Below are 14,525 nucleotides of genomic sequence, written 5' to 3'. Positions count from 1 at the left end.
CGATTCCTCGCAGCTGCGAGAAAACATTCCGGCGAAAGTTTGCAGCAAAAGTTGGAGGAGATTCGCCTATAGCGAATAAATTTCCTTAAGGAGATCTTCCTTTTAACTTTTGACTCCTCGAACGCTTTCTTCAACGTAATAAATATTTGTGTGCATATTTAAAAAATGTAAAAACAAACTCTATGATTCTTCGAATATTTTTATTGAAAAGAATAAAAAAATATTTCCAAAGATCTAGATAGTATTTAAAGTTAAAGGAAGCTTAATTTACACGAAATGAATTCCTTACAGATCTATTTAAACTATCTTAAGACTTTGGATAGATTTTTTACCGCCGTTATCACTTATATACTTCGACCCTTTTCTTCAAGCTTTTATATTTCATCGATTTCGTACTTATTTTCTGTATTCGTTTCAACTCGTTGGTCCATTCGTTGTGTTTTATTCTGCCACGCTTTTCGCTTTTTCCCTTCGAAAAGTCCCACTTTTCGGTAACAAGCGCCAAACCTCACAGGATAGAGGCGATTAAAGCTGTTTTTCCGAGAGGCCAAAAGAAGTCATTTGTTGTCGTTTGTCGTTGTGTAACCGCAGAAAAGGAGTCGACAATAAGAGAAAGCTGAAAAGAAAGAGAGAAAGAGAAGATACTGAAGCAACCTAGAATTGGTCTAGGCAAGAAAAAAAGGGTTGGGAAAACACGAAACACGATTCGTCGTTTTTACGGACATTCCGCTCATAAAACTTCCACCGGAATTCGATTTGAAACTTTCTGCTATCTCATTTGTATTTTTTTATTCAATGAATCGTCCGTTCGCCACCATAGCTGGACGATCAACGAGCTGGATAATCTGGCGATATATCGTGAACATCAGCGATAACCGCAGCGATAACGTGATGAACGATTTATTTGAACTGGCAGGGCTCTTTTCAGATTCCATTTGCAAATTTGCATCTAATTGTAAGATTTGTATTGGAACGGTTATTTTAAACGTGATATTAAAACATGAATCTTTTTCTCTCTATAAGGTTCAAAAATAATTTTTAAATTGTATGACATTTATTTTCGTTAATTTTAGAAATTTAATAAAATTTATTCTTTTAATCAAAATTTCTCCAAAAAATTTAAAAAATGACAAAGAAAAGATCTCGACGTAATGTTTTCTTGTATTACATATTATTGTAAAGCTATAAAACAAAATGAGCATTCTGGAATACTGAAACTTAAAAATTAATAAATTAAACGATATTATTAGTTATACGAATGGCACAATTAAAGTTTTATTAATTAAAATAATTGCCTACAAAAGCCATCATCTTATTACACGTTTGATGTTTGCTGGTAAATAGTCAATTTTAATGGAATCGATATGCTTTTTGGGGAAAAGAGGATATAACGATCGAGGATTGCTCTCGCGAATACAGTTTGTTAGAATAATCGAGGTACGGTCGCTGTTACTGCAATTCGAGATTGACGCAGCTTACGAACGGGTAATTAATACGAACGGTAGTGCAATTATATACGCTGGTACATTAATTCGGCGTAACGCTCGCGCTGACAAACCGGCGGTGCAACGGGCGAATCAATATTTTATTCGTAATTTGTCACTCGCTCAGTCGTTCTCGTTACATTCGCTGCCTGTATGTGTTAAATACGCGCACATGTGCGCGTGAATTTAACGACCAACCGCGGAGTGGGCGCAATACGCGATTACCATTCAGGCAGGAATTAGTTGCAATAAATCAATCCGAAAGGCGTGAGATTTTTTCCGATGGATGGAACACAATAGCGCCCGTGTAGCAAAATAAAAATAATCAAATTGTGAGAATCCACCGAGGAAGACTCAAATCCCAAGTTCTTTCCTTTTATTATTTTTCATCTTAAAATTCGTAAAATCTAACTGAATTTTTATATGTAGAATAAAACTGAAAATTTCTATGAGGGAAAAAAGAACAAACATCAACCAAAAGATTCAGAAAAAAATGTAATGGAAATTTCTATTTGATTTTATATGAAATGCTTATATAAAAAAGACCTTAGTTTTATCATTGATTAATAAAATAGTTAATAATTTCTGTTATAAAATATTTTATATATAATATTTACTCTCTATCATGTAATTTTCTATAACAAGATATATGAATTTTTATTACATCTTTTTGGAATGATATTCTTCCTTTTCCAAACATTAACAATAATATATAAGATTGATACAAAAGCATGCAAGTTACAAACTCGATCGAATTTTTATAACGTGCTTTCCATTTTCTTTCAACCAAGCGGTTTTCTTTCCCACAATTAAGTACGTTACGTTCGAATACAGAAATTGGCTGGAGAGAGGAAAAAGAGAGAGTGACACTGACACTAGTCTCAAATGAAATACGAAACTCTCGAGGACACGACTCGAATAGTCCGTGATTCGTATCGCGATTTCTATATCGAGGTCGCTCAATTAAGCTTTCTCTCTCTCTCTCTCTCTCTCTCTCTTTCTCTCTCGCGAGCGGCGGCTTTGTATAAAGGGTGAATCCGGTAGGGTCTAATGCTAGCGTTTCCAGGGGTAATTTATAGTCAGCCATTGTACTTCGAATGGCTCTCTCCTGGTATCACCGAGGATACTAGTGAACGGAAAGGAGAGAAAGAGACAGGAAGACGCAAGCGGGGCAGAGAAGGGCGTAGCAACGGGATGAGCAACAGGAGAGAAAAGGAGGCATCGACCACTGCGGATACGTCTGACGGGTTGAAGGGTTGCGAGGGGTGCGAGAAGAGACCGGGGAAAAGGGAATAGTAGCTGGCTGGCTAGCTTCTACTACTGGCAATTCGGTGGCATCGCGTATTGTTTCCCATTCTACTTACTTTATGGTTTCTCGCTTCTTTCCGTTTTACTTCGTTTTACTTGCGCGAGCGCACTCAAATGTATGTACGTATTTGCGTATCCGTGTACTTCTTCCAGTCGCCTCAGTGTCTTCATCGAATCAACGACGTCTAGGTACGGTGATACGTAGAGATATCTCAAAGCTATCAAACAGTCGTCAATTGTAAATAGATTTGTAATCCATGTTTCCATAGTTCAATGTTTTATCTTAGTTTTTGCTTCGCGCTCCTGAAAGTTACGATTGATCCAATTAAGAAAGATAATACAATTACTCATAAAGTTGACATCAAAATCTGTAAATATAATTATTAACGTTGGGCCTATGCGGCTTATTTAATTTATGTTGACTAAAAACACTAATTAATTTCAAGGAACTGAAATGATATAAATAAAAAAAAGAATGAATACTAACAATTTTAGTAACAATAATTCAAGTTTACAGATGCAACATAAAGAATAGAATATAATTGTGAATGAGAGTTCTGTAAATCACGTCAGTTGCGAAGAATTAATATGAATCCATATACGATATTTGAGTTCCCAGGAAGAACATAAAATTATAATAAGATTAAGATAACATCAAATAGAAGTCATTTTAGGAAAAATTATAATATGATGTTCGATGATCATTCGATACATCTTTTATAATAATTTTGTGATGAATTCTTGACATGATAAGGTCAAGATTTTTTAATGATTTTTTTATTAGTTAAAAATCACTTAAAAATCATTATGAAGTCAAGAATTTATCATAAAATCATCGTCGTCAAAAATGTACGAATGACATCATTATAATTTTTTCTAAAATAACTTCTACTTAATTGATGTCAACTTGATTTTATTATGATTTTATGTTCTTTCTGAGTTATAAAAAAAATTAATAGTATAGGACGATATACAGCAATAAATGATTTATAATACAAATTATCAGTGATAAATCAGACAATCGAGAAATTACTAAAAGAGCCGAAGACCTATTTTTTAAATAAGTAGACTAAATAAAATGAATTAATAAATATGCTGTATCGCAAAAGAAATCTATCATTTTTATTAGCACACAGCACTAAAAAAATGTACAAATATTAACTTGTATAAATATGAATATTATAAAAAAAGATCGATATTTGTATGAAAACTAGTAGTAGAAGTCATCGCTGCGGTCAGACAATCGGGCATCTCCGCTCCGATTATGAATGAGCGCGACGCGCGAAGCCGTGAAACCGGTGAAATAGTGAAATACACGTGGTGATATTTGCGTTCCCATGTCTGTCGTATGGGCGGTAATTGTTGATACTACTATAGCTTCTTTAATTCGTAGATGAGCCAGAGGATGTTGATATGCAGCCAACAAATTATCTCCAGTTGACACTGGCGATACTCAAGCCGCACGTAGTTAAATCCCCTTTCGTTCTTCAGGTATGAACCTAACCTCACTTTCACGGAGTGAGAATGCAGGTTAGGCTCCGAAGGATAACTGAAGGAATGTTAGGATCCCGCGATTAACGTCGAGGGAACGAGATTTCGAAGATCTAATGACTAAAGTTCGCACTGATTTTTCAGAAGATTCGCGATTTAATAATTGACAATAATTTCAAAGTTGTCAGATCGCGCAGGACGACGATATCACACGAGGAGGCCGAACTGTTTTACAAGGAGCACAGGGACAAGTTCTTCTACAATCGTCTCTTGACTTTCATGTGCAGCGGTCCGTCCGACATTTACATTCTGGCGCGTCACGACGCTATCACGAAGTGGCGTCAGCTGATGGGCCCTACAAAAGTCTATCAAGCGCAATATAATGCACAAGATACTATCAGAGGAATGTTTGGCCTCTCGGATACTAGAAATGCCACGCATGGATCTGGTAATCAATCATAATATCGCACATTCCAACGAAAAGCTTGTATTGAAAAAAAAAAGAGACACTAATGTTATTCACTCTAGATTCGACTGAATCCGCAAAAAGAGAAATAATGATATTCTTTAAAGACTTTAACATAAACAAGTGGTATAACAATGAGGAGATATTTTATAACTTAGGAAGATTACATTTCGATCCAACGTCCTTCGTGCATACCATTGACAAGACTTGAACAAGACACAAAATAATGATGTACAACGTTAACATATTAAATAAAATATTTATTATATTTTTAATAAGTGATATATTCCTATCTACACAATTGCTAGCAAAATTCAGACTGTGCTTGTATGAAAATAGTTCAATGTATTTTTATCTGTGTTTGTAGAATTTTTTTTAATGCTAGATGTCAATCGATCAAGCTAGTCAATCTTTCATGTATATATATATATATATATATATAATATATATATACATATATGTATATGTGTAAAATTGACTAGTTAGAGAAATATGTACAACTAATTCTTCATTTTGCCACGATACAATGACGTTTGTAATTGGATTCTCAAATAATATACGATATTTTGAATTAGGGCATGGACGGACACTCAACATTTCTATACATACACATTGCGTTCTAGTTGAAGCAACGCGATTATGCATTTATCTTCACGTAAACCTTTGGACGCGAAAATACTTTGATCCCTTCTTCCAGTTTATTCAATTGCTTCTCTATATCGATCTTGCGCCTTTGTGCTCTAAGAGTATCCGTTTTTATAGGCATCATATTTAATTCGTTGACGTACTCCTGATAATCTGTATTCCAAAAACACAATCCAGTGAATTTGAATGATTAAATACTGACATTTAAAGCAAATAATTTATGACTATTGTATAAATTTTATTATACCATAGTTACATACTTTTTTTTAATAATCGTAATGTCTCCTTGCGTTCGTGATCAGGTAAAGGCACGTGACCCTCCGGACAATCAGAATGCAATGCTTCTGCTTTGGCCTTTTGTTCTTTTTCTTGTGCTTCCTTTCTATCTCGAAGATATCTATTAAAACAAATTGTTAGGAAAAAGAAAAAAAATTAATTAATTTTATTTTCTGATTTAATATTTACATCAATCATAATCAAATTAATATGTAATTTTCCATTATTATAGTACATTGGACTATAATTCCTATATTTGATTTTTCTTAATTATTGCATGTATATAATTATGTATATAAAAAATCTAGAGATTTTCCAGTTTCACAGTATACATAAGTAAAATATTTTAAGAAAATATACTATAATGTAAAAAAATCAATTGAAAAATAGAAAAGATAATAGAAAAAGAAGAATTAGGCTGCATTTGGTTTAGACGCTGTCATTCTATCTTTATTGTTCTTTATATGTGAAAGAAAGATAAAATGAAACTTACAGTGCGTGAGCGTCTGAACTAAACACAACCTTAGCTTAACGTCGAGAAAAATTAGAGAAGAAAAATAATTGCAATATTGTACTTAGGCAAAACTCCCTTGCGATAATTTGGAGGTGGTACACCATTGTTAAGTTGTGTCATCAGTTTATTGGCAACAGAGGTACGTTCTTTATTTAATTTGATAAAATCGATTTCCTCTTTAGGTGCTGGCGACATGGAATTTCGTAAATCAGCTTTCTGTAAGTCTTCTGGATCATGCATATCACCTCTATCTGCAGGCGAATCAGATTGTTTCTTCAAGGTCTTCCCTTCTTGTTTATTTAAATCACCATTGTTTGCTGTTTCGTACTTTGTAACCTTCTTTGATGGATATCTGTTGAAAAAAAATCAGAAAAATGGTCTCTAGATAAAATCTTGCTTGCTAACATTACTAATTTTTTTATTAACACTAATGAATTACTAATTAGAAAATTAATCAATTAAAAATTGAAGATCATGCGTTTCGCGGGTTTTCTGATACTGTATCAGGCTGCTCCTTGCTCTGATGAAGTGGACTGCAAAGTTTACAAAACGTTGGCATTCCAAGAATGAATCTGGACACAGAGAAAACCCATGAAACGCATGACTTTCATATAGAAAACACCCATGGAAGCCTCACGAATACAATTAAAAATTATTTAAAGTAAATAGTAAATGTCAATTATACAGATAAAACGATTTAAATGTATTAAGAATTTCAATATATGTATATGTTTTCAAGATCTTTCTTTAATTAATTCTATTCTAATCTAATATTATTACATATTGTCAATTTTTTTAGAATTGAAATTTATATAATAGGTTCCAAATTCACTTACCGAATAACACCTTCAGAGTATATACTTTCCAATTGATCTGTATCTAAAGTCTGAATCCCCTGACTTCGGTACTTAACAGTGCTTTGTGCATCCAAACATTCCAAACCATTTGCAGCAGTATCAGATTTATGCAATACATTTGGTTCAGGCGAAATCTTTGGTTGCAATCTCTGCTGACTCTTATGTTTACCAGTTCTCTTTTGTTTGTCCGTCATGTTATTATTCATTCCTGGTCCAATAACCTTTTTGGTAGTAGAAACAGCATGTTTTTTATCATATTCAAATACATTGGTCCTATTCTGAGCTTGTTCATCAATTTCCACTTTATCATTTGATACTCGCTCAACATTAAAATAGCTCTCATGTTTCTTCTTGTCCCGGAAGGTAGTGACCACCTTCGCAGATACATTCTGGTACTTGTCTGTACTCCTGTGATGCTTGTGTAATTGTAACTTTTCTAGTTCTTCCAGCTCTTTATTCGCTTGGAAGCATTGTTCCATTCGCCGGAGATTTTTCACATTTTCTTGAATAAAATTCTTCCTTCTGACTGGTTCTAACAACAACAACAACAACAAGCAAAATATTCAACATTATTAATTATTTTTTATGCACCCAAATTTATTCAACTATTTTTTTCTATCTGAAGCATTTTATGCATATGTTATGAAATAAGATCTATTCTCTCGAGCTTCTATAAATGATTGTTTGATAAGAGAGACGTAATATTACTTACTAGGGTCTGGAAAAATGCCTTTTAACGTCGTCACTTTCATTCTTCTGAGAAAAGGATGATATTTGCCAATATTGTCACTCTGTTACATTTATAATTTACATTTCGGAAAAAGGCACCGGTTTCGGGACATCCGATTGATGTCTTTACCTCATAATTTTCGTTTTACGCATACGTCGCTTTCCGGCCGTTACCACATAAACAATTTTGTTTACGTACCGGATGATAGCTGCGTATAACCTACTGGTATAACGTAATAACCCCTAATCTGTCGAAGTACAGTATCGCCAACATAGAGCGTAAAACAATTCATTGTAAGTCAGTCAGGAAATGTTTTTATCGATGAACGATCTTCTATACAGCTTTAATTTTTTTACTTCGTAAATTTTCTTTTTTTCTTTTTACTTAAATAACCTAAATCATCAATACATACTATTTTTTATGAGATTTTTATAATAAAATGCAATTATTGTAATTATTATAACAATACGATGATAACAATAATACAATATATGATATAATAAATAACAGTAATACCGATAACTGATGCAATTTAATATGAATTTTTTAAAAATTCCATTAAAGTATAATAAAGTTGTTTAAAAAATAATTTAATGATGAGAATATGGAAATTTTAAATAAACTGTAAACATAACTTTTTACTGAAAATAAAACTATTTAAAAATCTTAGGATTTTAATATTTAGATATACTTTTGTCATATAATAAATAAAATTTAATAAGAAATCTAATCCGTGATTTTCTCAAAGAATAGTTTATTTCTAGAAATAATCGAAAAAAATGAACAAATTTTTTGTATTTTTCGATTTTGAAACTTACTATATATATAAATGTAAGTATTAAAAAAAGGATTGCAATAAGGCATTTATTGATCTTTTTGTACCTATGGCAAATATTATATTATTTAATATATATTTTTAACTTAAATTTTACCATCGACATCATAGTGATACTATAGATTTGACTGAATGAATAAATAGATAGAATTAATGTTATTATAGTATTATTCATCTTGTATAAAACTGCAAAATATATTGTATTCATGTATATGAATAGAATATATCTAAATAATATGTATTTTATAAAGTTACTTTCGGTGAAATATAATTGATTCTAGTACACAAAAGTCAACGTAGTCCTTTTCTGTGTTTATGTTACAGACAGCGATTTGAAAAGAAACGGAAGTGTTACATAATCTTGTTAAACAGTTAAAATGCAAAAAAATCGTGCATTTATTTTTACACTTACCTATTTAATTCTAATATAATATTATAATGTATATTTTTATATTATTGTTGTGTGGAATATAGAACAGTGAAGTAAGATATCGATGTACTTGCTAGCTATAATGTGAATTACATTCTGTTTTATTATATGTTATATATCTCATATGATATATTTTATATATTTCATAATAAGTAATATATTTCTCACTGATGCAAAACAATTTAGAGATGCTACAAACAATCCGCCAATTTGCAGGCCGAAAGTTTTATTGCCTATTTGTAATAGAAACAATATCGTCTTCTGTAAGTGTAATGGTGCTATATACCAACAAACATTATATCTATGAACAAATGAACAGATAATGAATCGATGACTTGAGAAATACAGGAAAGATACATTTCTTCCCACTAGCGCAATAATTATTATACAGTACATATTAAACTGTTTAATTGTTTCTTACACGGTGAAAAATATGTGGTCATTGTGATCCGTAATTTCTTGTCCGGCATAGTTCGCTAGAAACATGTATAAAAGAGTGATAATTACAGCTATGAAGTGCAATATGATTTCTTCTTTGTTGTTTACAACTGATATAGTCTGAAAAATCTAAAATAGCAATGAGATATCAAATATACAATATTTACTTTAATAACGTATAAATCGATATAATATTAATAAGAAAATGTCGTTGCAATAATTTTTTAGTTACATGCAAAATATTATGTAGATTCTATTTTCACAAATCAATGGATATTAAATCCGAATATTATAACATATTATTATTATTTGTGTAGTATGTATCCAAAAATAAGCATAAACTCACTCGAAAGAGATTGAGGCTTAAGTTAAGCACGCCAACCGCTATTAATGAGAAGAACAATCCCTCAAAACAAGATATTAAAGACTTGCATAACCTTCAAATATAAAAAAAAACATTATTACATTGTGCGTGTATGTGAGCGCACGTAAGCATTATCAAATAAACAATGATAAATGAAAATTAATATGTTCAGAATAATACAAATAAACGAATTGGTGTCTAATAATATTTTTGCATGAATTTATACATTTTCCAGTTCATCCAAATTGCGCACCAATTGTTTGTTTTAAAATCTTGTCATTATCAAGTAAATACCAACTCCATAGCTTTGCGATGTATATCCACGGCATAAATTATTTCTCTATAAATCATAATCTCTTTCTTGAATTTTTTTTGTGAATTATTAATTGTCATTGCTCGCTCAATCCAATAGCTGTACATGACATATTTGTCAGAATTATAATTTTTCTACATTTATTTGGTATTATCGATATAATTTGATTTCCAAACATTAGTTTTTATACTCTTGTATTTATTTTCTTACCTAGCGATTTTAAACATTCCGCAAACATATTTACAATATCCTATGAGTATCGTTCCTGTTGCTATCATTGTAGTTGCCCCTATACAAAGAGCTACATTCATGTGTATTAAAGATAAGTAAAAATATTTTTCTTCATCGATAAAGTATTCCGTCATTATAAATTTCAAGGAATCTGATCGAGACTCATTCTTGGGTTTAATAATGTCTAGAATGCGTGGCCACATTGACATAAAAATAGCAATAGATAAAGTAACGATTGTGATAACTAAAGATATGAAAAAAGTAGTCATATAAATCATTGTTTTTTTTTTAAGTATCGATTTGCTATACATTTCAAATTTACTGAATTTGTGCTGCAAGATATTTTTGCAGAAAAATAGTTGTGTAGTTATCTTAAGCTTTTCTGTCATTAAATTTTTTTTTCTAATTTTGATAAGTAAAATACATTTCTAAGGAAGTATAACTATGTTTATGCATCTACTATTAATTATTTCAAAAAAATATTTTCATTTTAAAATGAGATAAGGATATACCTTTATATAAATTAATATAATAATTATTATTAATCTTTGCTACTAATTTAATTAAGCTTTTTTTATGGTATTTGATGAAAATCAATAGCTGTTCTCTTACGTATAATTTTAGCTGTATAACGTTCTGCGTTGCTCCCATATCTTTTCATAATATCGATTTCATTTTTGTCTTTTAGCTCATTACAAACATGCTTAAGTTGATCCAATAAATTTCTTACCTATTGTATCAACAGTAGGTACTTTATTCATAACGCTTCTCGTTGTGAAATGGAAAAATAGTTGTTTGAAAAAAATTGTGTATATAGAAAAGCATTCATTTATAGCGGATGTTTATTTAAAATGCATGCAATAAACATTTAACTTACGGTTTGACTATTATTCCAAAATGAATTGTATTTAATTATAAATGCAACGTAATACAGTATGAAAGAGAACATTGTAATAACAAAATCGGATGTGCATTCTACGATCAAAAATTTTGTAAGCTACAATAAATAAGTTGCATTATAGAATATTTTAATATTTAATAATCAGATATTTTTTAATTTATTATAATATATTATATGTTAATAATATATATAATTATAATTATATTAAATTCTTTAATATAATCATTTGTACTATATCTTTTATAAACAAATAATATATTTAATATTTAATATTAAAATATTAAATATATATTATAGCACAGTTTGTTTAATATAATACAATTAAAAGTATTAACGCACCAGAAATACAACAAAGCTCGTTAGAATACTAAAAAATAAGATCTGCTGAAATAAAACGAATTTTGATTGTTTATAGGGCCATAAGCCAATCATAAGCAGAAGAATTCGATTTAGATTAAAGTGCTGAATTCTTGAATGTCTCATCTCTCGTTAAACATCAACATGCGTCTAACTGTGAAGTGCTGAAAAAGTTTTGCATATTTCTTTCTTTCGATCGATCAAATTTCTGTTCGTTTAATTTTAATGTCAATTGTATAACTTATTACAAATGCATAAACAGTGTAGCAACATGAAATTACAAATAGGCCGCATACAATTTAGTATCTATGTTCACTCGGGAAGAGGTCAGTGATTAAGCGATCGATTTGACGTTGAAGAAAATTTAACTGATGTTTATTTTTCACAGAAAAGTTTTTACGAGACTTTGAAATCGAAATTCGCGCAAGCGTAGTCACTTTTTCTTTTTCCTGTACTTTTATATACTTCATTCTATTTCGTGCTCTCGTCGGATACGTTTGTTCGTTGAGAGAAAATAGCCGACCATTGGTTTGAGATGTTAACATGTCAATTACTGAAAATATCACTAGTAAGGTACATAATACTACATATTCTAATTTTATATGGTATAATATACTACTAACTTTGTTTAACAAAGGCTGAAACATTTATTATGTTTGGACCATAATATACTATTAAAAGCATTATTTATCTATTAGGTATCTCGTGATTTTATTCATTTTTTAAAGTAAAATTGTTCTAATGATATTTTTCTTCATTTAATAATATTATTGTAAATACTATGTCTAGATATAATGTTATTTATTCGAATTATTTATTTAATCAACACTCTTCGATATTTCATTGCTTTTTGTACATATATGAAAATAGTAAATAAATTTTTATTAGCAAAATATAAATAATAAATTAATTACAAAACGACCAAATAAACCAGCATACAACGTTGTTTATTAATTATTATTTAATATTAAGGTAATATACCGAATATCTAATGTCTAGACGTTTCGACTCATATATATATATATATATATAGAGAGTCTTCTTCAATATATAAATTTAAAACCTATTCTACTATACATAATTACTGTTATATGTCGGAAAATAGACAAAATCCATGTCAGTTTTTCTAATGTGATTTTATCTGATGATGATAATAAACCATGTCCGTTGTTAGATGTTTCATTTTTAAAATTATCCAAAGACAGAAATCTTCGTTTGACGGCAAAGATCACGTTCAGTTCTATAATGTAAATTTAATGTTATTTATTTTCTGTAAGCTCTATTTGTGTGTGCCTTACGTTTACGTTCGAAAAATACCTCATAGTTCTATTGATGTCATGTGTCGAATACAATCTGTTCTACATATATTATATATAAACTAATTATTTCCTCTCTCTCTGTTACGTAAGCAGCATTACGATTTAAAGGAAAAAAAATTATATTTCTTTATTTTATTGAACAGTTAATAGAGGCAATAAAATCAGGCATTTCTTTATATTTACCTACTTAATTTTTATACACTATTAGATGATGTGTTTTCACATCATTGCTGTGTAGAGTATATGACAGTGAAGTAAGATATTGATGTACTCATTAACTGCAACAATATACTACTTTCTTTTATTTTGTTTATGCGATGTGTGTTACATTATATATATTCTAATATATAATATGGTTTTTACTGAAGCGAAGCATTTTATGGATGCTTGAAATAATCCACTGACGTTTAAACTGAAAGTTTTGCTACCCCTTTGTAATAAAAATAATATTAGTTTCTGTATGGATAACGGCGCTGTATACCAGCGAATATTATACCTATGGAAAATATAAATATAATATATAGTTATAAATAATTAATAATTTAAATATATAATATGTAAAAAAATTAGTAAATGTACACATGCGCGTCTACATACTACATACATACCGTATATAGTAGAAAGACACTATACATATATAAAAAGTTCCTTACGCAGTGGAAAAGACATGATTATTGTGATCCGTGATTTCTTGTCCAGCATAGTTAGCTAAGAACGCGTATAAAAGAATAACACCTACAATCGTAAAATGTAATAAAAATTCTTCTTTGTTGTTGCCAAATGTTACACTTTCAAAAATCTGAAACACCATGCTTCTTAAAGTTTTAGATAATTTGCAAGAAAATTAGAAAATAAAAAATACGTACGAATTTTTCTTGTCTTTTTATAATTTTAGAATTAAGTTTTGATTCTTTCTTAAACATTATTAAATTTTTCAATTACTTTTTATTCTTTCTTTATTATATATTTTTTATTAAATTGATCATAGATCCTTTTAATGAAAATATTATGAAATATTACATTATTTATATTTATCTAAAATATATATTATATTATACAAAGATGCGATAAGACTTACTCGGAATAAGTTTAAACTCAAGCAACACACACTAACTGCGATTAAAAGCAAGAACGTGCCCTCAAAATTGGATATTAAAAATTCAGCATATCTTTAAAAAGTATTACTATTACATATTGAAAACTTTAGGTAAAAGTATATTGTAATTTAACATTTTGAAATATTATCGAACATCATTATTTAGTTTTTTAATGCTATTTTATTAATATATTGCAAAACACATATATTTAATCTATGCAATTTATTATTTATTGTAATTATGATTCAAAAAGAAAGTGAAATATTATATATACAATATAATATAAAGATAATTGTAAAAGCTTATTGTGTTTTGCTATTAAAACACTTTAATAATCCTGATAAATTGATATATATATATATATATGTATATATATACAGGATATTTGGAAAGTAATGAAAAATCTTTCGCATAGGGGCAGAATGGACTAAACTGAGAAGAAAAGTTCTCTACCATTTTACAATTTTCG

At 29.7% G+C, this 14,525-nt stretch overlaps 4 protein-coding genes across 5 annotated transcripts in view; 1 reads left to right on the top strand and 3 right to left on the bottom strand.

Moving 5' to 3' along the window:
- Positions 1 to 3,981: 3,981 nt before the first annotated feature.
- Positions 3,982 to 4,981, top strand: LOC108731373 (nucleoside diphosphate kinase 6). Of its 2 annotated transcripts, XM_018461673.1 has the most exons (4): positions 3,982 to 4,112; positions 4,186 to 4,283; positions 4,428 to 4,731; positions 4,812 to 4,981. In XM_018461673.1, the coding sequence occupies exons 2-4, from the start codon at positions 4,206 to 4,208 to the stop codon at positions 4,958 to 4,960; spliced, it is 531 nt and encodes a 176-aa protein (XP_018317175.1). In that variant the 5' UTR covers positions 3,982 to 4,112; positions 4,186 to 4,205; the 3' UTR covers positions 4,961 to 4,981. The 2 variants fall into 2 exon arrangements, with proteins under 2 accessions (XP_018317175.1, XP_018317173.1); XM_018461671.1 differs by having other exon boundaries at positions 3,982 to 4,283.
- A 280-nt stretch (positions 4,982 to 5,261) lies between these two features.
- On the bottom strand, positions 5,262 to 7,997 carry LOC108731372 (uncharacterized). Its single transcript, XM_018461670.1, has 5 exons — positions 7,754 to 7,997; positions 7,021 to 7,573; positions 6,246 to 6,536; positions 5,655 to 5,791; positions 5,262 to 5,547 (listed from the first exon to the last, which is right to left on the bottom strand). Exons 1-5 carry the CDS (start codon positions 7,791 to 7,793, stop codon positions 5,387 to 5,389), a joined length of 1,182 nt encoding a protein of 393 aa, XP_018317172.1. The 5' UTR covers positions 7,794 to 7,997; the 3' UTR covers positions 5,262 to 5,386.
- A 1,062-nt stretch (positions 7,998 to 9,059) lies between these two features.
- LOC108731371 (odorant receptor 4) lies at positions 9,060 to 10,429 on the bottom strand. Its single transcript, XM_018461669.1, has 6 exons — positions 10,362 to 10,429; positions 10,137 to 10,250; positions 9,821 to 9,911; positions 9,458 to 9,603; positions 9,205 to 9,337; positions 9,060 to 9,113 (listed from the first exon to the last, which is right to left on the bottom strand). Exons 1-6 carry the CDS (start codon positions 10,427 to 10,429, stop codon positions 9,060 to 9,062), a joined length of 606 nt encoding a protein of 201 aa, XP_018317171.1.
- A 2,754-nt stretch (positions 10,430 to 13,183) lies between these two features.
- Positions 13,184 to 14,525, bottom strand: part of LOC108731375 (odorant receptor 4-like) — a 2,045-nt gene continuing 703 nt past the window's right edge. The window contains exons 3-6 of the mRNA XM_018461675.1: positions 14,038 to 14,128; positions 13,613 to 13,758; positions 13,323 to 13,455; positions 13,184 to 13,237 (exon numbers count right to left, since the gene is read on the bottom strand). Of these exons, the coding sequence (XP_018317177.1) occupies positions 13,184 to 13,237; positions 13,323 to 13,455; positions 13,613 to 13,758; positions 14,038 to 14,128 (424 nt within the window). The remainder of the gene's footprint in view (positions 13,238 to 13,322; positions 13,456 to 13,612; positions 13,759 to 14,037; positions 14,129 to 14,525) is intronic.

Source organism: Mycetomoellerius zeteki, unplaced genomic scaffold (assembly GCF_001594055.1).
Source record: "Mycetomoellerius zeteki isolate Tzet28-1 unplaced genomic scaffold, Tzet1.0 scaffold1254, whole genome shotgun sequence".
Lineage (NCBI taxonomy): Eukaryota > Metazoa > Arthropoda > Insecta > Hymenoptera > Formicidae > Mycetomoellerius > Mycetomoellerius zeteki.
This window is presented reverse-complemented; position numbering and strand designations above follow the sequence as displayed.